Source organism: Neolamprologus multifasciatus, chromosome 19, assembly GCF_963576455.1.
Source record: "Neolamprologus multifasciatus chromosome 19, fNeoMul1.2, whole genome shotgun sequence".
Taxonomy (NCBI): Eukaryota; Metazoa; Chordata; class Actinopteri; order Cichliformes; family Cichlidae; genus Neolamprologus; species Neolamprologus multifasciatus.
The window spans coordinates 11,712,030-11,739,064 of NC_140457.1; the positions used below are offsets into that span (position 1 = coordinate 11,712,030).

At 42.6% G+C, this 27,035-nt stretch overlaps 1 protein-coding gene across 1 annotated transcript in view; it reads right to left on the bottom strand.

Annotated features, from left to right (window-relative positions):
• stard9 (StAR-related lipid transfer (START) domain containing 9) overlaps positions 1-27,035 on the bottom strand; it is a 40,413-nt gene that overhangs the window by 6,216 nt on the left and 7,162 nt on the right. The window contains exons 3-28 of the mRNA XM_085143955.1: positions 26,127-26,243; positions 16,926-17,042; positions 16,718-16,750; positions 16,531-16,592; positions 15,666-15,778; positions 14,397-14,539; positions 14,174-14,241; positions 13,881-13,978; positions 13,541-13,747; positions 13,293-13,390; positions 13,126-13,203; positions 12,757-12,834; positions 12,211-12,390; positions 11,374-11,425; positions 10,975-11,100; positions 10,341-10,423; positions 10,088-10,149; positions 9,482-9,675; positions 8,844-9,324; positions 1,986-8,732; positions 1,542-1,730; positions 1,237-1,420; positions 898-1,062; positions 712-805; positions 308-456; positions 64-128 (exon numbers count right to left, since the gene is read on the bottom strand). Of these exons, the coding sequence (XP_085000081.1) occupies positions 64-128; positions 308-456; positions 712-805; positions 898-1,062; positions 1,237-1,420; positions 1,542-1,730; positions 1,986-8,732; positions 8,844-9,324; positions 9,482-9,675; positions 10,088-10,149; positions 10,341-10,423; positions 10,975-11,100; positions 11,374-11,425; positions 12,211-12,390; positions 12,757-12,834; positions 13,126-13,203; positions 13,293-13,390; positions 13,541-13,747; positions 13,881-13,978; positions 14,174-14,241; positions 14,397-14,539; positions 15,666-15,778; positions 16,531-16,592; positions 16,718-16,750; positions 16,926-17,042; positions 26,127-26,243 (9,983 nt within the window). The remainder of the gene's footprint in view (positions 1-63; positions 129-307; positions 457-711; positions 806-897; positions 1,063-1,236; positions 1,421-1,541; positions 1,731-1,985; positions 8,733-8,843; positions 9,325-9,481; positions 9,676-10,087; positions 10,150-10,340; positions 10,424-10,974; positions 11,101-11,373; positions 11,426-12,210; positions 12,391-12,756; positions 12,835-13,125; positions 13,204-13,292; positions 13,391-13,540; positions 13,748-13,880; positions 13,979-14,173; positions 14,242-14,396; positions 14,540-15,665; positions 15,779-16,530; positions 16,593-16,717; positions 16,751-16,925; positions 17,043-26,126; positions 26,244-27,035) is intronic.

Sequence of the window (27,035 nt, forward strand, 5' to 3'; positions counted from 1 at the left end):
AAATTATCCTGGAGCAGGCACCGAGGAAATCGAGAAAAAGGGAGATGGTTGGAGAATGCTCACCTCCAGCCTGCTGCGGCTTTGCCTGTCACCAGGTTGCCAAAATCCCCTGAGGCAGCCAGTCGCACCTGTCGAGAAAAAAATGTCTTACTCAACTCAAAAACAAATACCAGTGAGAATAAACCCAATTTTTTTTTATAAAGGACAGTTAATTACTATGTGAATCTTTCAACGCAAATACAAAATACTAATTAGAATGTCTCTCCTAGAGCACGTTTTTCTACAGCTGACTTTTCGGGTATATTACCTCAGCCAGAGCTCGACCGAGAAGACTGAATGTGATGTCCTGATAGGTTGTCGATATGGAAGACGAGGAGCCGACGGATGCTGTCCGCTGGCGTGTACAGGCCGGAGATGAAGTCATCAGAGGCTCAAACCCGCTGCTCTGTTGGACGTCTAATAAATCACATGATATTATTAGCACATTTAGATACAGAGGATGTAAAGAAGACGGTAAAGAAGTGGTGACAAACCTGGGCAATAATCTCATTTATTAGTTGCCATATTAAACAAATTGCCAAAGCTTCCAAGGAAGGCAAATATAAATCCTGAAATAGCAATGATTTATCTGGACGTCTTACTGAAATAATAATTAATCATGATTATTGCCCAAATCTATTTGGGGTTGGTGATTAACTGTCCTGCTGTTACCCTGGGCTGACAGCCACCCTCTCTGTGTCTTCACACTCTGTGGAGCACAAATAGGAGGACGTGTCCCAACCTTCAGCCCTTCATTCTTCATGATCTGGACAGAAGAAAAGTTGAGCCTTTTTAGCTCAATCTTAAATCTCAGTTTCATTTCAAATCTAATGTATCATGTAGCATTAATATACAGACCTGTCCTGTTCGAACTGGTCTGTTGCCCTGCTGTAGTTGGGTGGTGTTGCCACTGTTGTACCCTGATGTTGGTCCAGAGGAAAGACTCAGACTGGATCCTGTGCACAAAGTGCTGTTGCTTATCCTTGTCCGATGCCTCAAGTCATCCTGTCCGGCACACGTCACCTAGAGTCAAGTTCATACAGACAAAACTATTTATCCAAACATTTACAACAACATCTAAATGCTGCACAGCACACAGGATCCCCTCTATAGTCACTTTTATCATGATAGGATGAAGACCCTGGAGTTCACTGGTTGGGATCTTTAATTATTCTCTGTGATATGGATCTGACTGACCTTGTCTTCCTGAGATAGGGCCTGCTGCTGTAGCCTCCTCTTCTCAAGCTCAGTCCGTTCTCGCAGTCGTTCTCGTGCCTTTGCGATCTCCGTCCTGGCTTCTTCCCGAGCTCGACCATAGTCCCGCAACAGCTGCTCAATGTCAGATGGATACTGGCTTTCTTCCCTTGGAGCATCTGGCATTCTTCATTAAAAACAAATAAGAGCCAAATAGATTTTCTGTTTACATCACTCCTGAAAACCTAAGCACGAAATGTGAGATTCAAGGAGCCGTTGCGCTGATTTTGTGAAACTCAGCATCTCACCTGGTGCTCTCTATCACTTCTTGCCGAAGCCTTTGAAGATGCTCTTTGTGCCGACTGGGCATTGCAATAGATGCAGTCTCCTGAGGACGGAGGCGAGGGTGCTTGCTCGGACTCAGGCTACGAGCTCTCCGGTAAGTCTGGAGGCGCTCCTCCCTCTCCTGCCTCAAACCCTCAATACTCCTGCGATGCCTGAGGGATCAAATTTAAAAAACAGTAACGTCAATGAAGTCTAAGAGAAGACCAGTTTTAAAAAATATCAATGTATCCGTAGTATCAATTACGAAAGTGTTTTATGCTTTAAAAGCTGGCATTGAATGTCAGGTCAGAATATTATTATTATTTCTTTTGGATTTTTTAATTAGGTATTTCCACTTTGGTGTGTATTAAACATTTTAAAGCAAATCTTATGTCAAAATAGAGCATTTATGTCAACTGTATCCTTACACATCATACAGCTGCTGTTTTGTAGAAGCAGAAGCTGGCGTCACAAGCTCTTCTTTGGACCTCGGGGACAACATCTTTAGCAGTGTGTCCGTCTCTCCCAGCCTGTAATGAAGCTTAGCCTCTGCCAGCTCCACAGTCAGTGGTGTCGGGTTCATGTTGAGGTTGACCGTCGCCATCACCTGCTCTCTCTCCTGTCGCAGCTTCACTATCTCCTTTGCCCTCCTGTCGCTCTGCACCACAGATTCTGCATTTGAACCAAAGCTCCCGACTTCACCCCATTCGGCACACTCTCTGCGTTTGTTGTGCTCACTGGTCACAAATGTGGTCAGGTTTTTTGAGCATTTTGACTGTTGCTGATTAACCCCCGACCAGTTGGTGAACTTGTTGTGCATAGGCAGGTCCTCCGGGACTCTCTGATTATCTTGACAAGGAAACACATCGCTGACAGGTTCAATGTTCACAAGCACATCTGTGTTGCATTCACTGGGTGCTAGTGACATTATATCATCCTCTTGAGGTTGATCAGCCTTGTTGCTGAATGGAGATAGACTGTAGTTAAAATCCCCAGCATGAGGCACAAGTCTTCTGAAGTCTGATGCCTGCTGTTTGTGCACATCAGTCTGTTTTAATGTGGGGGAAATGTGGTTCTGTAAAATTAAACCATTTGCTGAAGTAGGCATCCACTGCGGGGATGCCACCGGCCATTTGGACCCGAGCTTGTGGTTGTCCTTGTCTTGATAGTTCACATGTCTCCCATCAGAGTCTGCATATGTTTCCATTGATGGATTTGGACTTGAAGAGCACTTATCTAAACTTTTGGAGCTTGTGCAACTAATTTCACTCACTTTCCCAAGTGATACTGATTCTAATTTGTCAGAGGAAGAATCACAATCCCGTAAGGACATCCGATTGTCATCCAAAACAGAAGGAATGGTCATGCTGTCATCCTCAGAGGGATGGTTTGTCTTTTGAGCCTTACATTTTGCAGAACATGTTACCGACTGTTTACCCTTGAGCCTCGTGCGTAATCTGGCTCCCACTGTAAGAATAGGAGATGACGCACGGTCTGTATATGTGACCATTTTCTTTAGATGAGGAGATGTGAGGTGTGTTAATGAAGGGCTGTGATTTTCTTGGTAGCAGATTTTTGATGACCTATGCGTGATTTCAGGGACTGCAGTACTTCTGCGGCCCAGTGCTTCAGAGACTCTAGATGAAGCAGACCTTACACGCCTTTGACAGTCAGCTGCAGTCTTTGCACAAGCAGTTTTGAGAGGGTCATTCGCAGGCTGTGAGGAAACAGAAGTGTTAAACCTCAGGTCAGGCATACTTTGCATCTTTTCAACTGTGTTAGATTTTGTTTTTACCACACAGTGGATATTTTTGTCTTGAGAGACACTCACAGCATCAGAACCAATCACTTTGACTATGACATTGACTTCATGAGATTTAGACTTCTCACTGGGTGACAGAAGAACAGCAGCTTTCTTCTCTGCTGGAGCTACAAGCCTCTCAGTCTGGATCCCAACATCTGCAGCCGTCTGAGTTGAGCAGTCTCTCTTGGTGCCACTATTAGACTCGACGTAAGATGTGCTAAGATCTGAGAAGTTAATACTCCTTGAACTGGAACTGCGAACTTCACCTGTCCTCATTCCCTGGACGTCCCCCAGCAGGTTTGAGGTGCTGTTGATTAACTTAGAAATGTGAGCTGACATGCTTTCCATACTGGCCCAAGTTGGAGATTCTGTGATATCCACCTTGTTTTTCTGCGACACGGGTACATCTGTGTTGCTCCTTTTGTGACGATCTTTCCTCTTCAGAGAGCTACAGTTCTTACCGTTACCCTGCGCCTGAAGCTCACGCTCAGTCTGAGTACTGTGTTCGCATGTCCTCCTTTGTGCGTTTGTTTTGCTCGTCTGGCACTCTTGCTCAGATGAGTAAACGAACATGATTTCATCTACTCGACCGGAAGCGTTGCCAGGATCGCCAGGAATACTGTTGACTGAAGATCCGCTGTCTGCTGTCAGATTAGCAGGGCAACTGCAGATATTCGCAAATGCCTGTTGACAGGGTGTAAGCTGAGATGTTTTAGTTGCTTGTTCTTTATAATCCTCCACACTACTAAGAGTACTGGAAAGTCCCTTGTTTGTAGCATATGTGCTAAGATGAGAATTAAATGGAGAGTTCTGCCCATTCAGCCCATTATCGACACTGCAGCACCTTGTTATACGTTTCTCTGAGTTGTTTAAAAGTGGAGAATTACTGGATAGGTCAGCAGCGCTTCCAAACGCTGGGTTCTTATAGCAATGTTGGCCTGAGTCGTCTTCTTGCCACTGGTGAACATAAGGGTTGATGTCACTGGATACAAAATGAATAGGGGAGTCTTGAGACTTTGGCACATGCTGTGGCTCCTTTTTGTTTGCATGCGGGCTAATTTGTTCCGTTTTCTGTGACACTGACCGAAGAGGTAAGGAGTGTCTTTTTAGCGTGTAAGCTTTACTAAGCTTAACTTCGTTTTTGCCGGGGTTTCCATGGGAAAAAGTCTTCACGTTTGATTTGTTTGCTGGTGCTACAGTAGATTGTCCTGCATTGCTTTTTCTTGGCTGTCTGACTTCAGGTTTGACATCATTCTGAATGTCAAGCTTGACCCATTTAGATGCCAGCCTGCTGTGATGCATCCTAGTGGCGGCGTGGTCCTCCTCATCCTCGTCTGATGACTTAAGAGAGGAGTCAGAGGAAGATGTGGGACAGGTCCTGATGTGAGACTTTCTGAACCGCTTAGTTTTGCCTTTTTGCATCATAAGAGAAGAATTTCCTAGCATGCCTCCAGTTTTCTTGGGCTCTTTGGTGATTACAGGTCTAAAACAACTTGGATTTTTAAAGCAGTTTTGCTGTAGCATTTTAGATTGTGACTCCGCCGTTACTGCTCGATTGTGTGGCACGAATGGTTGGGTCAAAGTCTCTTTGTCACTTTTCATTATGCAATCTCCACTGCTAATGATTTGAGTATTTTCATTAAATTTGGGATGTGACTCAGATAAATTTGGGGGTTTGTTTTTGCAGCAGCTCTGAGACGAGTTATCGGAACCAGTCTGTCGATAGCTGAACTCATGCTGTGCTGTAACAGAAGGTTTGCCTCCTGTTGTGGTATCTCGTTCAACATTTACATCATGCCAAGCCGAGCCTTTCATGCAGACATCCTCACCACGGGGTGTGTTCTGGTTGCTGTAGCTTCTGTCTGCTTTACACTGATGTAATCCACCACCAGCTAATAACTTCATGGCTCCAGATATTTCGCCACTGGTTTGGAAATGTTGAATCATCTTTGGCTTGTTTGGTTTGGGTGAATAATTATCTTTATTGACAACGTTTGATGCAGTTTCCATACCAGTGCGCCCCATAGCAGCACAGCTACAATTCACTTTTATGCAGTCAGTGGTGAAAAGTGTTTCAGGGCTTATTTGGTTAAGTTGTGGGCATGTCTGCTTAGCATTGGAAGCTGGGGGATCTGTCTGGCTGTCTGCTTTTTTGGAGCAAATATCAGTAATAACTGGATGAAGATTAGCTATTATTTCACATTTGCCTGCATCATTAATTTGTTTTTGTGTTACAAAGGCATCACTTGCTGACAAAGAGTCGCTAGCGTGCTCGCACCCTGCCTGGCTGCACAGAGTCAGACTTGAGTGGATATTTGGAAGTGAGTTTTGGAAAACACAGGGGCTGAAGACCTGCTTGTTTAATGTTCCATCAGACACGCTATGAGCGCTGTCAAAGGTTTCCGTCACTTCAGTACATACAACCTTGCTGCTATTCCTCAATTCAGCTGGCATAGCTGAAGCCAGGTTCTCACTTTTATCCACCTTATTTTTACTTATCAGTAAAGTTTCCAGTGTAGGATGTCCACTCAGGTTTGTTCCTTCTTTCGCTTGATTACTCCTTTCATCTCGCAGATGTTTTGCTGTCCATCTACATTCATTACTGTTTGAAACAAAATGAATTGCAGATGATGACAAGGCATTCAGACTTTGACTCAAGCTCTTCCTGGCCCCATCACTATCCATCAATGACAATTTCATGTGCTCTTTCACCACTTCTGCGATTCTCAGATCAATAGTGCTGCAAATAGCATCTGACTTGCATAAGTGTTCTCCCCTTTCCTGGTTTTTTCCATGGTTATTCACTCGGGATTCTCTCTGTTCTGTTTCTGCAAACTGTTCCTTTAGGGTTACACCCACCTTTTGGACTACTTTATTATCGCCAAATGAAATACTATTCTGTGAATCTTTTTCATGACTCTGAAGCCCAAACTGACAGTCCTCAAAGACGCCACGACTTGGTTCGAGTTTCCCACTGCTGCAATCAGATACTGGCAATGCAACCAAAGACACTGTATCTTGTATAACGCTGCCAACAACACAAACAGAAACACATCCTCTGCTGCTAGTTTCTACTGCAGGCTCTTCTTTATTAGAATCCCCGGTGCTATTACTGTCATCAGGGCAAATCTCCTCATGGCTGTCACCTGATGCACAGCAGAAGCTTACCAACTCTCTGCTGTCCTGTGTATTTGGTATTTTCAAGCTGCCCATGAAAGTATCTTCTTTGTCTTTGTTTCTCTTCCTGGAATTTTTACAAGTTAATTTATCAACTTCCTGCTGTAGTGCAGTGGCCTGCTCAGTGTCTTTGATTCCATCCCTTATAAGAAATGCATCTTCTGTATTTGTAAACGTACACTGCTGTAAATCTCTCACCTTTTCTGTTCCACAATCGAGACTGCATACTGTTGCCTTTTCCGTAGAAGGTTTTAAGGGACTTGCAGCTTCAGGCATCTCAGCCAGTACTTCACGTGGGTTAGTAGGATTTGTGGAGAAATGGATTACTGACTGAGACAATGAGCTACACATTTCATGGTCAGAGGACACTGTAATGTCAGCAAACATCATATTGGAGGAATCTGCAAACACCTGAATCAAATTTGATGTTGTTTGTGTGGTCTGGGAAATTTCAGTCTCCATTTGATCTAATGAAGACGCTGGATGCTGACTGTAACTGAAAATTGGAGTACCTGTAAAAGAAGGATCGCTCATTTTTGTGGGTTCTCCTAAACACTCTGCACAACATCTTACATCCTTCTGATTATCAGACTTCAGGGCATTGTCTGGTGTTGTTAGTGCCTGAAAACCCCCCAAAACTTCAAGGTCGTGTTTTTCCACTTTCATGTTTACACCTTCAGTGCTAGTGGACATAGAGCTATGGCTTCTAGATCCAACCTGAGAGCCTGACAGATTCATACTTGTCGGACTGGGACTACTGCTGCTGATCTCTGCGTGTCGGAACATAATTTTTCTTTGAAAAGGTAGAGAATCCCTCTGCATCCTGGGACTCTCTGCTGCATCTGTGGAGGACCAGGCATCAGTGAGAACCAGCGGGTTTTCTGGCCCCCTCACACTGCAGCTGCTCAGAGAGCGTGGGCTACTGGTTAAAGTGGCCTCCACATTCCCAAAGTCCTGAGTTAATTTATGTACAGTGTCTCTGCCTCTGGAGTCTGCTACTAATGAGCTTTGAGAAGAAGGCTTCATTGTTGTATCAATTTGTCTTGTCTTCGGGGAGCTTTGATGGCTCCAGTATGCCTCTGTTTTCTGACGGCTGTCCCACTCAAAACTGGTCTCTGCTGTCTTAGTGTGCAGCTTGGATGAATCAGTGGAATCCGTCACCAGTGAGTAGGTTGGTACCAGTGTCTGGCTAAATCTCTTCACTGTTGAGAATTTAACAGTGCTCTCCAAACTGAGTGAATCTTTAGACATTTGACTGTCTTCACTCTCTGCTTCGCTTTGAGCTGCATCCTCATGTCTCAGCTGCTCTGCTAGAGCTGTGGCATAAGCAGAGGACAGAGAATCAAGAGAGAAAAGGCTCTCGCAGTCTGATGTCCCATTGTCTTTGACTTCTCGCTCTTCCTCCCATCCAACCAGTCCATGCTGCTCATCGATCCATCTACTAGTCTTGTTCATCAGAGCCTCAGTACTATGCCACCGTCTATGTCTAATGCTCTCAAACAGAGTCCTTTGGTCAAGCTCCTCACACGACACTGTAGTTTTAATGGTACATTTCCTTTGACCCATTTTGGTGTCTCTAAGGCTCTTGTCTCTTCTTTGTTTCCAGTGAAATTTACTTGTAAATTTTCCAAGCGGCTTAGGCAGTTGTCTATTCACACCTGAGGGAGGTTTTCTGAACACTCTAGACAAAGCTCTTTTTATCCTGGGCCCCACAGAACGAGGAAACGACTTGCTGATGGTTCCTAATCTGCTGTTATCTGCATGACAGGATGTTTTGTCATGCATAACAGGGCCATTCTCTGAACTGGGTTTGTCTGTGGATGATCCTTGAAAGTTTTCCTGGCCGACTAGCAGCAAACTACATCCAAGAGGCAACTTCTGTGTACCCGTCGATTTCTGGTCTGACCTGATCTTAAAAGACAGGTCTCGGTTCGGAAGCAGAGGTTTCCTTTCTGGCCTTTCCCGGCAGAGCTGGGTTTGTGGTCCCTCCTTGGCAGTCTGCGTGATCTTTTCAGGAGAGGTTACTTCATTCTGGCGGGGCTGATTTTGCTCTGAGAAGATAGAATCAGAACAACTTTGGGTCCTTTCCCGAGGAAGACACTCATCCGAAACCCACTTCCTGCTACCAGTCCAATCGGACGTTTTGGGTGAATTTAAAGTCAGGTCTGTGGATCTGTTTCTCTTGAGGAAGTGTCTGTTGGAGAAGGAGAAAAACTGATGTTTTAACAGTCAAGACCTAAATAATTAAGAAAACCTGAAAAACTGCTTCCTGAATCCTCACCAACAGATTTTACTGTCCCCTTACCTGAAGATGGGTGTGTTCTGTGGGTAGAGTCGGGACAAAAGATCGGATGAAAACGAGTGTCTACGAGAATCAAACGGTCGTCCTTTGACCTTTGAGGGCGATCCAGCCTCAGGAGATTCTGGGCTGTCTGGTCCTAAAGGCAGAGTATTTTCCAGCTGCTGTAACTCTTTCTTTGCTTCCAACAGATGCTGCTTGCTGGCGATTCTCTCCAGCTGGTAACGCAGCCTTTTGCGCCGAATGCGGCTCTCGGCCCGGCAGAGAGCGTGATGCTTTAGCAATTCATCCTGCACTGCCTTCTTCCTGGCTCTTATCACTTGGGATGGACAATCCACTGAAACATCTTTCTGATCCCTGAACACATGGCTTGTTAACCTCTCCAGCAGGGGTGCAGGGAGGAGGTCTGCTTGAACTCCAGACTCGTGAGTGATCCTCTGCTCAACAGCTGTCAGGCGATGTTTCTCCTTCAAAATCCACTGCTGGACTGTTGATTGAAGACAGAAAGTAGGACATTTTGAGCACTAGAAATCACACTCAATATGACTTTTGGCATGTCATCCTTTTTTTTTAAAACGATGCAGATTTTCAACTTGGATTTTGAATAATACTTGTGTAAGTGATGAAATGCAAAGAGTTCTCACTCTCAGTGTGCTGCTGTTGGAGGTAGGCCTGCTCCCTTTCTAGCTCTCTCTCAGCCCGTCTCTGTTCAGCCTGAATCTCCTGACGCAAACTCTCCACGAAGCGTTTCTGCTCCTCCACACGCTGCCTGGCAGAAGGCTCCTCACCGGGAGAGAAGCATGCACCCACCTGCTGTGGGAGATTCACTTCTTCGACACTACAAAAAGAGACGCATTACACAGATGAAGCACAGACTGAGAAATGATGATGAAATAAGAGAGAAAAAAGACAACCAGGGAGAGTAAAACGATCATTTTACCTCACCTATGTGTAGTTTGATGTCTAGAATTATACAGTTTGGTGGCAGAGAGGATACTGTTGTGTTCAGCGTCTCATGAGTAACTAAGCAACCCCTGAGCCTGAATCGTAAACAGCTAACTGGGATTGTTCACAAGGGTGGGGGCTAATGGAAACACGCACTCCACCAAGTGGAAGGACTTATGCATGAATCTACAGGAAGGTCACTGGATTTGTAATTCTTATCAAATATGAAAGTGGGGACAGAAAAATACCTGTTTAACCCACATATATTCACAGAGTGGGAAACATTGCCTTAAAACAGTATTTACCTGTTATCAGGAGTCACAAGGCAAAGGTCTGTGTAGGTGCAGGTCATGCCACCTTCACTGGCCTTAAAAGAAAAATTAATATTTTAGTGTTTACAGACAAAATAAGAAATGTGTTATTATGAGAATTTTCTGAGAAAAGGGAAAGTCTGTGTATCATTAGCATTCAAGTGTATCACCCAATCATCATAAATATTTTCATGATTGTCATCCTAATCAACAGCATCACATTCGTTTTGGGACGATCAGCACCTACCCGCCTGCGTTCCCGAAGGACAGCTGCTTCAGCCGGGTGGTTGAAGCGGAACTTATGCACTCCTCCCAAGGTAATCACTGTCCCTGGAGACCGAGAGACAAATCTTTCATCATGAGCTGTGCTAAACCCATGGCATTGTGTTCATGTAAGCTGTGTGTGTGTGTACCCTGCATTTTTATCTTTAAGGTAACTCTGTAAATCTTTGGGCCATTTATATTTTTATCAGCTTTGCTGAATGTATATGTGTGTCGAGAACATCATTTTTTTCCCCTGCTTATTTGAAAGACAAATTGCTCACAGCATGTTCTTTTGATTCTTGGATGAAATTCAAGTTTCGTTTAAGGCCAGCATTAATTAAGCAAAAGGCATCAACTGCATTTAAAGTCATGAATTAGCTTTACGTGCAGCAGTGCAAAGCAGTAACTCACCAAAAGCTGATTTACAATATCTACATAAAAAAATCAATCAAATCACAAAATTGGACTCGCACAGCTCAAATCCAACATTAAAACATGCATTTTTTTTTTCTCCTTTTTGTACCAAGATAACCAGCTTCTGTCACATTATCTGGGGCAAACCTGCTGGGAACCAAAGACAGTATGAACAAAGTGCTCTGCTGAGGACATGAGCTGACCTTGAGCCAGTCTACAGGACTCTGTGACCTCTCTGTCGTTGAGCAGGCAGACGCAGCCCGGCACTGGCCTGAGCGTCACCACACCCCCGTGGTTTTCAATCTCACAGCTGGCGCTGCCCTGCAAGACTACACACAGAATGCAGAAATGTTGTGACACATTTTGATTTAGAAAGCTGTACCGTTGCTGCTACTCAACTGCACAACATTTACAGCGTCTAATGCAACATTTAATGAAAAGGGAGCTTATAATACATCCACATCGTCATAATGTACTCTGCACCTTGTGTGCAATAACCTACATGACAAACTCAATATTATAAAAATATACTTTGTCTGTATTATATCATTTCTGTTTCCAGACCTCTCTTATTGCATGGCTTTAAGAGAATAAATAAATACCTATTTGTGGTTCTTCAAATTCGTCCTGAGGTCCAATGCAGGTAACTCCTTCCTATAACAAAAAATATATTGTGAACATGATAGCTCTAATCAAAATCCACATACAATACGTAAATATCTATAAAAAAAAAACAAGCAAATATTTTGACAAAATCTTCTGTGAAGGGGTTTTAACGTCTATTCTTACACTTACCTGGAAGAAAAATAAATGTGATTTGTTTAATCTGAAGTCTTATCTAATGGGATTAAAGGCTTTCTTATTTGGTGTCACGTCCACATGTGCTCCCAGGTGGCCTCAGTTCTTCACATGCAGGAAACTGTGTAATTGTCAGGCCTAAGGGTACGCTTGTCATTGTCAGAATCAGGACAGCTTAAGCTCCCCTGACTCCTAGCCTCAGAACTAAGAGCCTCTTATCCAACAGAGTTTTATGCATTGCAGAAGGTACACGCAGACACACACACGTACACACAGAGGGGAAGTTGACAGGACAGTTGGAAGATACAGTGAAAAGAAAAGGCAACACAAACGCACCTTTTCTCAAGAGTTTTTCTAGAAGTACAGAGAGAAATAGTAGTACAAGAAGTTGAGAGGATTGGAGGGATCTAGTAGAAAAACAGAGAGGGTTTTAGTCAAGTCAGCTGACAAAAACAGTAACTTGAGATTTCAGAAAAGTAGAGCAAATGCAAAAGTTTGCATTCTGGTGTTTGTGCAAAAAAATATATTTTGAATGTTATGGCATGCCTGTAAATGACAAATACGTATCTCCTGGGTTGCAAAGAAACGTGCATAAAAAGAGAAAGAATATAAACCCTGTATTTCCTTTTTTATCATCATACCCTGAGGTTATAAAAGACAACACCGGTGCTGAGAACATCTCCATCAAGGGCAACGAGGTGTGGCTGGAGGGAGTTGATGAGGAAGCCGGCCCGGTCTCTGTTGATGTCCACACTGTACTCCTCCAGGAGCTCCTTCTTGTCTCTCCAGCTGTCTGACCAGTCCTTTGTCAGCTGCTCCACCTGCAACCCAAGAATGGGTAAGGGGAAAGGAATGTCAGGAAGAATGGGAGGTAGAAAACGTTAGCACCAACATCTGCTACTAGTGTCCAGTCCTATAGATAGTAGTACTGAAAACACTTCTTCGCATAGAGTGATTTCTAACACTTGGTTTGTTTAACTGTTTAAGTTTCCAATGTCTCCTAGTAAGGCAGAACAAAAAATAAAATCCCAGTTCAGTTAGTGTCGGTGTCTAATCTTTGAGAAGATACATGGTAAATATTGGAAAAAGCAGCGACCTGATAAAAACATTCCACTGAAGTCACACTTGCTTAACGTGTCAAAGACTCAGACAGGCAGATGCAAGCATGTGTGTCGACCCTGCGTTACCTTTAGCTCGTTCTGCAGCACGATTTCAGAAAGATTTCCATCCCTTTCGTCACTCAAGGATGGACTGGGATTACGTTGCTGTCAATCAAGAGAGTAAAGAAATGATCAGTCAACATACTGTGCAAAAGGAAAATGTCACACAGACATTACAATGCAATTCAGTCCTGACCACCTAAGGGGATTAGAAATGTCACCAAGATATAAAACACTGTATTAAGGATTTGGTAGAAAAATGTGTAATGTGGGAATCTCTTTTATACAAAGCCTTACAGTACTAAGAAGGATTTTTTTTTTTTAAGGGAGTAAACGCAGCCGAGTGTCTCCCTGGGAGAGTTAGAGACACGCTCTAGCGATAAAAGGTCACCATACCATTTCAAAGCTGAGCAGCATGCTCTTCAGCCTGTCAATCTCCTCTCTCAGTTCCCTGATCAGCCGAACATTCGCATCCTGCACAGAAATCAAAGTGCACGTTAACCTAATCCAAACAATTAGATCAAACATTAAACCTTGGCATCTGACTCCAAACAGCCGCTAACCTCATTAACCCGAGGCTTGTTGACAATATTTCTGGCATGGGCAGCATAGCGCAGGGTGCTCAGGGTCTCGTTATAACTGCTGGCAGAGGGTGAGACCGCTGCAAGAGAAAATACACGCGAAACGCACACAAGCCAGCAGCAGTTAACGCTCACATTACTTGGCATAAGGTGGTCAGTTTTCTTAAACACAGTTTTAGAATATATATGAAAATAAAAATTGATTGTGGAATCACTCAGTTTGAACTCACTTGCAATCATAATGGTTTTGGAGTTTCCACCCAGACTGTCTTTCAAAAGCCATGTCAGGACTGAGTCTCTGTAGGGAATGAAGCAGTGCCTCCTCCCACCTCCACCTCCAGACAGCGAGCTGCTGTGGCTACCCACTGTGCTACCATCGCCCTCAGAGGCCACGCTGTTGATACTCTGGCAGCTGCTTGACATCTGTGAGTTCTGAGCTGCGGAGGTGGTGGCAAAAAGATTGAAGGATGTGCCAAAAAAAGCAAGCACAGAAGAGAACACAAGAGAATCGATGTGAATTTTCTGGAAGTTTATTAAAGTAAAATAAAAATACTAAAAAAATGTATTTACCGAGAGCTGAAATGACAATGCCTAGAGTAACCAGAGACTTGTTGATGTTGGAGCCCTCTGTCAGTCTATCCCTGCAGTAGTGGGGATCTGCTCTCTCACTGGTAGACACAACAAAAACAAAGTATGAGATCATATCAATAAAAAATTACTAAAAAATGTGTGAAATAGGGAGTTCAGCAATCTGAGGGCAAGAGTCAGTATCCACTAGGGGGCACTTTTGTCAACAATTTGGGCTTAAACAATGCTGAAGGGGGAAAAATAGGGCACACGACAGCAGGAAATAACATTTTCACCTCCCAGCCAGGTCAACCAGGTTAATCTTGCTGACAGTTTCAGAAGGAAGGTTGTTTTCTAGGATAGCCTAAAGAGAAAAGGCAAAAGTAAATAACCCAAAGTCTGCATATTGATCAGTGGTCAGTTATAGAGTTGTCATACAAATTCAATACTCTGGAGTATTATGAGAATATCTGGAAAAAAGTAACAGCACAACATGCAGAGTCTGAGAGAGATGATGACCTGTGTGTACTGAATCGTAAAGATGGCATGGGATCTGCTGCTGGCATCATGGTTGTGTGTTGCTGCGGTGATGCGGTTGGCGATGCCTTCCTCCAGAAGGTCTATGGCCTGTTTGCAGTCTGAGACCACATGTGATGAAAGGTCTGATGAGAGGGACGCAAAGAGAATGATAATTTGTATTGGTCAACCCTGAGCAAGACTGAACACAATCCGATTTTTATTCCACATCATACAAAACTTCTAAAAACATGAAACTGAATGGAGATGAGACAAAAAAGCTGCTTTGATTATTTGCAGGGATTAAAATGTTAAGAGGAAAGAAGTATAAAAAAGAGACACAAACAGGAAATGCATCAATCCTTGCTCCCACCATGTGCTTTTTAATATTTCCCACAGCATCTAGAAACAACAGTTTCTAACAATGCTCTACTTCCAGGCATGAATCACCAACTTAAAAAGTTGTTAAACATGTGCACACAGATCATCATGGAGCCTCTTGGCTCATCATTTAGCCTCTTCCTCTTTGTTTTCTCTAAGCTATTCAATACAAAGAGTTAAATTATTTAAGGAAAACAGGAGTGGCAGCAAAACAGTGTTTAGATGGAAAAGCACTGAGGGATTAGAAGTCGAATTTGGAAAACCTAAATGGGATATGATGTGTGTGGAACTGCTTGGAACCACAAGGAAATGACTTCACTTCCTCTGGCCAAGTGGGATTTCTCCTGATACAGACAATGAGTGGATGTGGGGCTCTGAATACGGAGAGTCCAGCGGATGACAGGGAGAGAAAGAAATGGAGGGAACGAGAGGGAAAGGATGAAGAGATGAAGGGGAAAAGAGAAAAGGTGAAATAAAAGAAGCAACAGGAATCTACCAACTAAAAATAGATGTGACTAAAACTAAATCAAGAAGAGAAGAAGACTTGTAACTTGTAAACAACACAAACAAGACATCTTGGAAAAAAAAATTCTGACTTTTAATTAAGTGTGCATTCATGCAAGATACTTTTGGTTGCTCCCCTACTCACACGGGGTCACTGTCTGTTTAATTTGGCAGATTTTTGCACCGGATGGCCTTCCTGATGCAACCCCAAAGGGAATTGTGTCTCCTTGAAGCTGGTCCGTTAGATCAACATTTAGTGCATCAACACCTGGAACTGCTAGGTCATGTTTTAAACATTGTAATGCAATATTTTCATCTTGATTTTAGGGGGTTTTAATGTAGATTTATCATTCTTCTGTCTAGCAGTGGAAAGGAATGAAAACTCACCTTGTACATAGGGTCCTTTCTCAGGATGTTCTCGAACTCTCAGTGTGGCTTTCTTCTTCTGTTCTCCTCCCTTCAGCAGATCTCTTACACGCTCGTTATAGATCTCCAAGAAGCTGCAAGGACAGAGAAATAACGAGGCAGAGGTTTAAAAAAATCAGCTTCAATACAAGTTCAGCTTAAAGTCTTTTATATCCCTAACGTCACTTAGATGCACACCACATGTCTAGCTAAATCTACTCCATTCATTATCTGTATGTCTATGTCTTACATTTTACTCTTCTGAGGTTTTTATTTCTGCTCTATTTTTTGAGAGCTTAGAAAACACAATAAACGCTGGCTGTAGTTCAGCCAGGTAGTAATCATGGCTACCCGGGCAGTGTTTTAAACTGCTTAGCAAATCAAATAACTGGGAAACAGTGTGTATGCTAGAGAGATTGTAATCTTTAAATGGTAAAAACCCTGTATTTTTCCTTGTAATAACCATACAATTGGCAGCTTTGGCTCAAGTGGCGTGTACTCAGGTGTCCGCTAATGGCAGAGTTAGTACTTTGATCCTTGGCCCCTCCGCAAACCAAAGTGTCCTTGGAGAAGACACTGAAGCCAAAGTCTTTCCAGCCTGGCGCTCCATCTCCACTGATGTGCGAGTCCATTTAACATTTATGAGTGAAGGGCAGGAAGTGCTTAAAATGAACAAATTTTCCCAGAGAAATTAAAACAGAAATGAATCCTGTTTTAATTTTGCTGGCTACAGTTTTTCAGCATAACCGCACCATAAACTCTTGTCTAATTTGAATTAAACTTCAGCAAAAGGCCCAATTAAATTGATTAAAATCAGAAGACACAGATCTATGCAATAAAGAAGTACCTGATCTCCACTCTGCTTGAGTTCTGCCCATCTGAAAAAGTGTCTTCAGACTGAAAGAGACCCTGGGAGGAAAGAAGATCAGCAGGTTACTTCAACCTACAATACTAGATACGCAGGAAGATGAATGCTCAGCATGCTCACTTCATTCGTGTCGCCACCTGAGTTGAGTATTAATCAACCACCTTACCTGACAAATGCGAGGAGTCAAGCCCATGGAGTCCTAAAGAAAATTGAAAAAAAGATAGTGACCAACATTAACGTGTGGGCCACAACCGAAAGATTTAAAAAACAAAGCATTTTCTGCCTGTGTAGCATGAGCTGGACCCTCCAATGTCCTTTATAATATTAACTAAGGCATGAAAAAAGTGCATCTAATATTGTGTGACTCTCCTCACCGGCATCCCCATCATGGTGTAAGTCTTTCCAGATCCTGTTTGACCATAAGCAAACAGGCACACATTGTAGCCCTCAGAAGCTCCGGACAGTACCGACACACCCAGGTCCTGGAACACCTGAAGAAATTAACACACACACACACACACACACACACACACACTCCCTTAACCAGAAATGCACAAAGAGTATGCAGCACACCTGGATTCCTCCCTTCCATCCCTTCGAAGATTATTTTAATAAAACAAGTAAGGGCTGCTGGGTTGTTTACAATGTAACTGAAAGCCCTTGATCTGCACTGCAGTTGTGTTTTACACGAGTATAGATTTACACTAAGGTTTCTTGATCACAATGCTGTGGCATGAGGCCAGTGGTGGGGAGGTAATGTTCCTTCCTGCTGATGTATTTGTGCAGGGAGCATGGAGGTCAGCTAATACTCAAGGTAAACAATTTTGCAGAGCGCAGATGTAAGAGAAACAAATGTGAGGGCAAAAAGACTGAAAAATGGCTGGGTCAGGAAAATAAACTTTGACTAACAGCAAAGTCCTCGGACAGGGGATCCCGGAAAGCCCCGCTAAAACAATCAACTGAGGCCTCTTGTTTTCCTTCTTACTGTGTCTGCATCTGAGCTCCAGAGCATGCAGATGACCAGCACAAGGCCAAATCTCAACTACTTATTTTTATAGGAGAACAAAGACTTTTCCTGAAACCTATACTGGCAAATGAAATGCAGTCATATCATTTTGTGTTTGCAATAGAGATACTGTAGGGTGTAGGAGAATTTGTTATCAATCCCAACTTGCATTTTTACAAATTAGCTTTTTATTACTTGCATTTATGTCAAAACAGTTGAAAATCTAAACAGATATACTATATAACAGTAATCCAGGATGTTGAGCCTCTGTCTTAAAATCATAGAGTAATAGGCAGTAAATACCAAATAAGGGTTGAATAAAGTCTTATAAACTGAGGTGAAGTCATTTCTATTTATATAGAATCATAAATCATGATTAGGCCTCAAAGAACTTTACAATCAGCACAGCAAACAATCAGGATTTTAATCTTGACCACTTTCAACAGTTATTAAGATACTAATCTAACACAGTCATAATTTATAGACAAGAAATCTGTTTTCCAATGGGCATATGGCTATTGTGCAAAAACAATTAAGACATTATCTCAGCAGCTGGGCTCTTCTCAGTTGTTGTTTAAACTCAATAAACATATACAAAGTGAAAAAGCCTGTTGCAGTACACGAATTCAACTGCTCCTGAACACAGGCTCTCTAAGCAGCCAATCAGTGCAGAAAACCAATGCATTTAGGCATTGGTCAAGAGGACCCGCTCCAGTTCAAACTAAGCAAAAACAACGAGTATTTGAGGCCAGAGGTCACAGGAGAATGACCAGACGTCTTCAAGCTAGGAAGGCGACACTAACTCAAATGCTGTAACCACTCATTACAGTCAAGATATGTGTAAGACCATCTCTGAATGCACAACATGTGGAGCCTTCAAGTAGATGGGCTACAGCAGCAGAAGACCACAGCAGGTGACACTCCTGTTAGCTAGGAAGAGGATACTGAGGCTACAGTTCACACAGATTCACCAAACATGGACAAGAGAAGACTGGAAAAACACTCCCTTTGCTGGCAAATCTCATTTTCTCCTGTAACATGTGAATGGTGGGGTCAGAATACTGAATTTGGGAGATATTTTATTGGACTGTGTTCGACCCTTTAGTACCAATTAAGCTCAAAAGCTTCGCCTGGCATCACAGAGGTGTAGAATCAGCAAATATTTATTGTGATTCTTAGCAAAGCCAAACATCTTCTATTATGGGAACAGGCTCTATGAAGCAAAGTGGTTGTTTATCACTTATAAAATGTGCTATACAGACCACTATGTGCATGCGGGTTAGATGAACAACGACTGGGCAAATTATAAACCACCTGATTGTTGTCTATTGTATAGAACCGATCAATAAACCCGTTTCTGAGGACATGTGGCCTCAGCTGCAACCCAAAAGCTATGTCCAAAAGCAACACATACCTTTGGAGGCATTGGGAACCTGAGCTAGACCAGACCTGAGATGCACATTCTCCCCCAAAAACCATAACACACCCGGGGATCAGAGAGGGGTTTTCTTTCCCAGGCCCCCAGGCTCAAGTTTGGACCATGGAGACTGGTGGTGGGTACACAGAGAAGAGAGGAGGATCCCTCTCAAAGCTACCACAACCTCCAAAGATCAAGGAATACTTTTAACATGCCTCCTGTGTGTGTGCACACATGTGTATCACACTACCAACTGCTTTGACGAGATGTGAGAACCTGGAGTTAAGCCTGTGTATACTCTATTCCCACAATTTTGCAAGGCCAGATTTAAGTTGGATGTGGCTGAAAACTCTTGTGAAAGACTCAAGCCTTGTGAAAGTACTCTTAATGTATTCAGTGGTCATCTAGTTCTTCTTAGGACTGTGTGAGGCTGTCTGAGAAAACCCAAGGCTGTTGAATATTACCACACAAGTAAAATATTTAGCACTGACATGATGGAGTGAAGCTCACACAGAGACCAACAGCATATCGTGTTATTGTAGCAAAAAACCAGCAAGAAAGCAAACTGTCAAACTTTCATATAAATAGTAAACACCTGCTTCAAATATTAACTAGCACCACATGGCACTTCTGAAATAAAAACCATGAAAATGTATGCAGTTTAAAGAAATGTACAGAAAGAGCCACATCCAGCTTGTAAAAGTGTTGCCATGACGGCTGGTTTTTCTGAATGGCCTCATAAATCACTCTACAGACACACAGGTAGAAATACCTAAATCATCATTTCCCCTCCAAATTAGGAATTGATTTTAACCATCTTTAGTGCAGAAGATCTTTAAGATAACATCTGTTCTTAAAACCTTTTGGGGTCTTGATAGTAAGAATATCATTTGTGCCTGACTTTTAATATACAGTATGATATACTGTATACAGAGAAAGAGAATAGAATAGAAAAAAGCCAAAGTAAAGTGTAATATTTGATACAAAGAGATCATTTGAAAGTGAAAGCACCTTAACTGTGTAACTGTAGCTCAATAACGGTTCTCATTCCTACAAATGCCAAAGTGTGCAGCCCACTTGGGTGCAGACCACCAAGTGTTACCTCCTGCCTCTTGGCTGAATGAAGGCTTAAACATGAAGACAAAAAGCACTGCCGCCTCTGTCTTGTCTTCATAGTGCTATTGAAAAACAGACACAGACAACGTCTCCCCTCTCAAACACAGAGAATCAATACAGTCCTTGTTAAAGTTGACCCTCTTAAATTCATTCTATGGGGGCTACAACAAGGCCTAGTGTCCCTCCAGGCTTAGCACAAAGAGCAGGAACTTTCCTTTAACTTTTCGCTCCTTTGAACCTGACTGTCTCTGTACTGTCTAGTAAACCATTACAATTGTTTTCTGTTTCTACCAAGAAATTTATACTGTTTTTATTCAAAGTTGACTATATATTTTAAATGACCTCTGAGAAAAAAACCACAAGAAGAAGCCCGACTTTAATTCAGCTTCTTGACACAATAACATTGTGTGTGAGTTTTGTATCAACAGCCAGTGTCAGGAAATATTAAAGCGACCCCGTTGTTTGTCGCCATTGTCACACCAAATTAAAATCAGTAAACTGTAATTTGTGTCACTGTCCTCAACCTGCTTCAGTGAACACAATGGCTTTCTGTCACAACCTACTTTCCCAGTTTGCAACACCCTGCAGCATTAGGATGCATTTCTGGCTTAACAAAGCAGGTGACATATGAGGCAGATGGCATTTCTGGAATAATGAAATAGCCTGGAGACTGAAACTTCCAGGCCAAGGCGACAGCAAATGTGCAGGCTTGATCAACTCCTCAAAACAGACAGAAACTAAACACCACAATGAACAGGAAGGTCACTGCATGTGCACGCGCCCATGTCTGCATCTGACCAGTTAAGTGGCTGCGAAACAGCAACCAAAACAAGAACAAAAGCATTGCCCTCTGAGGAAAAACAATCTAACAATGAAAAAGCAAAATATAGATTTCATTCTAAATGAAGGAAACACCGGTCGGAGTCACTGTCAAAACACAGTAAGCAGGAAAGAAGAAAACAAAACAGAAGGGCTCCAGATCTAGCAGAAGCTAAATCCCTCTCTTCAGTGTGAAAAAAAACATTATCAAGAAGAATATGGAGAAAAACTGCCTTCAGAGCCTCCAGAGGAAAGATTACTTAAAATGCAGATCACAGAATATTATTTTTATCATCCAGCTACGCAGGGATGCACTAAGTGAAACATTTGGTTACGCAAGAATAGACTGTGCACACCGTCATCTCTTAATAAAATGCATTTGCTGCTTCAAATTATGATGAAACTTAAGCAAAGAAATGTTACATTAAAATGGTGCCACGTGATATTTTAAACAAGTGGTGAGTCCTGTCTAGTATATATCTACTAAAAGTTTATATAAGCAACAGACCTAAAATCCTGAGTTACCTCATGCGCGTCAAAGTAAGCTGGAGCAGATCTGTAAAACAAGAATCTGGCTGTTTTTTATGCCAGAGATCTGGCAAATACTGTGTTCAAGTTTGTTTTAAAACACGGAGCAAAACTAATTTTTCCCAAACACAGAGCTTAGTTTGTGGCTTGGTAACAAACTACAAGGGAAAAGTGGTGGAAGGAAATGAAGTGCGTGAGAAAGGTTGACGAAAAAGCAATTTCCGCACAGAAATACAGCAATACGGTGGAAAAAAAAAGTCATGGAGTAATGCCTCTGTAATGAGTTAAGTCCTGTAATCGCTCACTGTGGAAGTGCCAACTGCTGGTCTGGTTTTATGTGGCCTGCTTTGCGCTAAACCCCAGAGAAGTATTTATGTGTAGCGTGTCTGTGTGTAAATATGTGTAAATGTCGTCAAGGGTGATGGCAAACGGCCAGCAGAGCGAAGCATTTAACCACATTTAAAACTTTGGCTTCTCGTTGCTTTAGCCGAGTGTGACGCAACCAAAAGGATCGGGCAAAAGGGGCGTCACCAACAGCAATGCATAGCTGAGAGTCTGCATGTGAAAATGGTTTTACTCCCAGTTTTCTGTCCAGAGGTGGACAGCTGCAGCAGAGATAAGGGTCACTCAGTTCCCGTCCTACACTTTCCAAGTGGGTTACACAAACACAACAGCTGGGCCCTGAGCAAAACTAAATGCCTTTGTTTAGACATGGGACAAAAAAAAAAAAAAGATGTCACAGGAGATCTTTGTCCTTCCTGCAAGGAATCTGGGTTTATAGAGTTAGATTAGAAAGAGAGAGAAAAGGGAAAGGGAACATCACAGAGAGGAAAAAGGGAGCGCGAGGACACGGGCAGCAGAGGCTGAATCACAAGCAGCAAGAAGAGACACAGAGGAAGCTGTTTGGCCAGAGTTCAACAACGCTCTCGTTTGTCACACTTGGACAGAATTTGTAGGTCAAATTAGCATGGAAGAGCAGAGAGGTTGTATGAGAGGGAGGAGGGGAAGACAGAGATGTGCAGGCCAAACAGATAGGCTGCTCTTCATTACTCAGGCATCCCTACACATGATGAAGGGCACCAGGGAAAGAAAAGCAGAGCAGAGGAAAGGGGAAGTGAAGAAAAATGAAGGCAGGGGGCACTCCAACAGTGTATTTCACTTCATTTTGCCTTGACTTCTGATGCAACTACTGTGGCAAAGGCAAGGCTTAACACAAATAAATAAAACCATATCTGGAAAGAGTTTGGGGACTTGCTGCTCCTCCCCCTCATATCGCTGTTAAATAGGCCAAAGCAGAACACTGTACAGTGGACCTGCATATTACAATCTTTATGGGAAGCTGGGAATTATTTCTGCAGGCTTCAGACTGGTGGGAGCCTTGTGTGATATCCCCCATGGGTAGGTTAGAGTGGCGCAGTATATAGTCTCATTTACTAGGGACCAGACTTAGGCTTGAAATATTGTTAGCTCCCCATTAGCTTTTATAGAGTAGCAGCTGCTCTTCCAGAGGTCCACACATTCACACCACACTTCATAATACACTAACATATCAATGTTGTATGTCTACTATAAATAAAACAGTAACAAGTGTCCCATTTTAAATAACACACACACACAAGGTTCTTTCTACAGCAACTAAAGTGTGCACAGTGAACATGTTACAGAGAGCAGGCTCCATTTGAAGTTTACAGTTGTCTTCAAATGACTTCACCGCATCCTTTGTGGTACGCTTCTATGTACACACTTTAACTCGCTGTCGTAAATTATTCCTTTCATCTGCTTCCCTCGCTGATAGAAAAAGTGAGGGCAGAGTATCCATAAAACACAGGTGCTCACACTGCACCCATATGGCATAGATCTCGGATTTCTATGCTGACATCATGTGGTGCCATGTTTGTAGTTAATTCAAACCAGCCTGAAGAGGGCTGTTGGCTGTTGCTTCGGCCGACTGCTCACATGCGTGTGAAGGATTATTCCAATGCACAGAGAAGCCATTCTTCCCCTCACTCTGCAGCACCACTGACACACAGACCTAGAAACACTGCTGCCATATTTAAATCGCACAGCACACTGACAAAATTCACAGAGATACAGAGGACAGGGAGGGGAAAGCCCCTGCAATCTGAGTCCATTTGGCAATCGACAGAAAACCTTGTGCTCCGAGCTGAATCCCCAGCAGTGACGTTGTCACACTGAAATTTGACTGTGAAAAATTACTTAGTGAGGCAGCTGTGAGTTTGGCAGGGGAGAGCTGGGGGCTGCAGAGGCACAGCGGACCCCCGGCCCATATCCCCTCCTCCTCAGCAGCATTCCCTCTTTGTCTCTAATCACTTTCTCTTGCCATTTGTCTCTATCCAAACTCAAATCCGCTGCTTCTCTTTAATTTTTCCCTTCCATGTTTCTTACAGACAGAAGCAATAAACAAGCTGAGGGGTTTGTGGTAATAAATAAGGGGAAAATAATATTTGTTTGCCTAATATCTAAGCCAAAAACAAAGGCACCATTTAGACAAATAGTCCCACTTGTTTTGCTACATTAGCCAAACAGCTGGCTTTCATTACGCATTATAAATCTCTTCCAAAATCTTACCCTTCATCACCTGGCAAAGCCATTCTCATTCCTCCCTACTCAGCCTTCTCCTATAAACATAAATATTAAACACCAAACCTCCCAACCTAAAGGGTCAACTTTTTGTGAACAGTCCTCATTGAAAAGAATCAGATATAATCAGATATAAGACACTACATTTCTGTCTTCACTCTTCACTATAACTGTGTATGAAGCTGAAAGACACCACAAGCATCTAGTGTAAACTATCAGTGACGCATGGACATGTATAGTGGACAGCACAGAGCAGGAGGGGGAGGCATGTATCCATGGGGAGAGGAGAGGGGAGGTGGGAGTGGTGAGATAGTCCTGCTGGACTGGAAAAGCAGGAGTTAAGATCCAGTTTCTCCATGTCTCATTCCCCCACTGTTTCAGATTGTCTCAGTCTCCTGGGAACTACACTGCATGCAAGGCAAAGTCTGTTTTCCTGCTATGAAAAAAAAAGTAAAGTATGCAAAAATATAATTTGCTTGAGTAGAAACTATGAGAAATCCAGCACTGGCAAAAAATAGCATCACCTCATTAAGCTAGGAAACAAAAACAACAAAATCCATAGGGGTGACGTTGGAGCAATGACCAAAATGTAATGGCAGTTAAATGAGGTAGCACAACAGGGCATTGTTGCAAAGTTCGGTTGCCAGTTTGTTTGGTAACATAGTTACGACTGGCTTTTGAACATGAAAGTCTACCTGGCAATGCGCCATTAATCATGATTCTTGCCCTGCAGCATGCAATCAGTCTTTTCTCCTTTTTACATCAGGCCTTGTGTCATCAAATCCATCAGAGAAATCCTCAGTTTAAACATTTTCAACTATAATGTCTGATCAGTAAGCAGCTGACATGACGATATACATAATCTATTGAGGAGACAATGCTTTGGATTCTAGTTCTGGAAAGGAGGTCAGATTTAAAGAGGTCAGTCCATCACTGGTGCCCTTTCTCCCACACCAGGCCATCCGAGGAATGTCTTCAGGCCACTGTGACTGGACACAATTCTGCTGAGGACAGAAGCGGATAAAGCCAGAACCAGAGACAGGAAGAAGTGTTGTGTTGTCTATAGTTCTGTGCAGTGTGTGGGCCATCGGCACAGCCCAGTCTTTCTCAAACACATACAAAAGCAGTACTGACAAGAGTGGAGTGCAGCACAGAGGGCGTGGCAGAGAAGGAAACCCCATTAACAAAGGACAGAATAAGTGGACTGGCTCTAAAACCAAAGGTTTTTTTGTTAAGCTTTTGCGATAAGCAAAACGTGACGGAAAAAGAAATTCATAATGAGACAAACCTATGTGTAATAAGAAAAATCCATATGAGGAAATTTCCTTGAAAAATGGGCACTACCTCGTTTTAATCTCAAGCCCATCTCAGGTTCCAGTAACATTCTCCAATCAAAGCAGTGCGAAGATATCTAATCACCCAGTCACAGTCAGGACATGAAAAGCAAGCCGACCCTAGCCATGCCATTTCTGAGGCAAAGAGACTGCAGGGTAACAGATGGAGCTGATATCACGTCCCCCGAGTGGCCCTCTGTGTAAAAACATAGAAAACAACACACACCCTTCTTGTTGTGGTTTGTCTACAAGGACCGTGCTTCCTCTGGGTTCTTCTTTTGGAGATTTGGTTTGCCCAGAGTCAACTTGTGGCCAAAACTTGGATCAGCGCACACACAGTGTCCACCCACAATAGTGCATCTAATATGGCACGAAAACAAGAAACAGCTTTGGGCAATGCTGCAGTGCAAACAACTACACATCAAACCAGATCCTTTTCACCAAAAATACATAGATATTTTTATCTATTAGACTGGATTCAAAAATAATATATTCAAGAATTCTGTTTGGTTAAATTTTGATTGTGGATTTAAAGGTCTGAACTGCAGGCTTAACATTACAGAAAGGTTATGTTTGAGGCTAAATGATAGACATAGACTCTGGTGTTTTAATATACTGTGTAGATGCTTACAACATAAATAACTACCACCAATAAGTCAGTGAGCAACCACCTTTGTAAAAATAATCACTTAGGATACCATGTTATTTGCGGTGAGTAACATAATCACAGTAAGTTGGGGAGTTAGGTCATTACCTCCTCCTGCGATGCATAGTGAGGGTCTGCACGATCCACCGACCAGTAGCAGTAGTCAAAACAAAATTCCAGAAGCTTCTCCCTGGAATCTACAGCTCCTTCTGTCCGTCCATCCAACTTTAGGAAGGAGATAAAAGTGTAAGAAGTATAATTAGTCTACATTTAACATACATAAGTAACAATGCTTACCACAGTAAAGCAGCATGATCAGTAAGTACTAAATTCTACCTTATACAAATAAGCATAGTGACAGACTTTACAGCGTGCATGCTTTTAATAACATGAAAAAACAAGAAAATGAAACAAAACATCCCAGTCATGAAGTGAGTACTATGGACATTGTTTATGAGGCTCTAAACAACAGTGTGGAATTGCAAGCAAGCTTTTTCCATTCATTAGCAACAGGCTTACTCCTACTCCAGTTCTTTCTTTTGCCACAGTGCATTAACACTGCACAACTGTCTGCTTACTGCAAGTGAATCCTGAACTGAGGAAAGACAGCACAGCAGCATTTGCATTCACTCGTGCGTAACAACTGCACTGAACCAGCACCTGAACAATGCTTCTAAGTCACTGCCTGCAATGTAAAATAAAAAAATCATTACAATTTACTGGGGATCCAATGAGTCTCTGCTACATCTGCTCATGATAACATTTATGTTTTATTATTGTTCTTGCACTTAATTTCCCAATCTAATATTTTGCCGGTGGTTGAAAAGGTGATAATTATATTTATGTCATTGAACTTAAAGTAGACCTACTAAGCTCATTATATTTTCTTATACTGGGCCTTGGTACAGCCAGCTATCTGAAGGACTTTTCTGTGGACACTGGCTGCATTTTCAATCATTTTCACTCCAGTACATATGTCCGACCATGTTCTAACCAGTGCTTTAAATGTCACAAAGA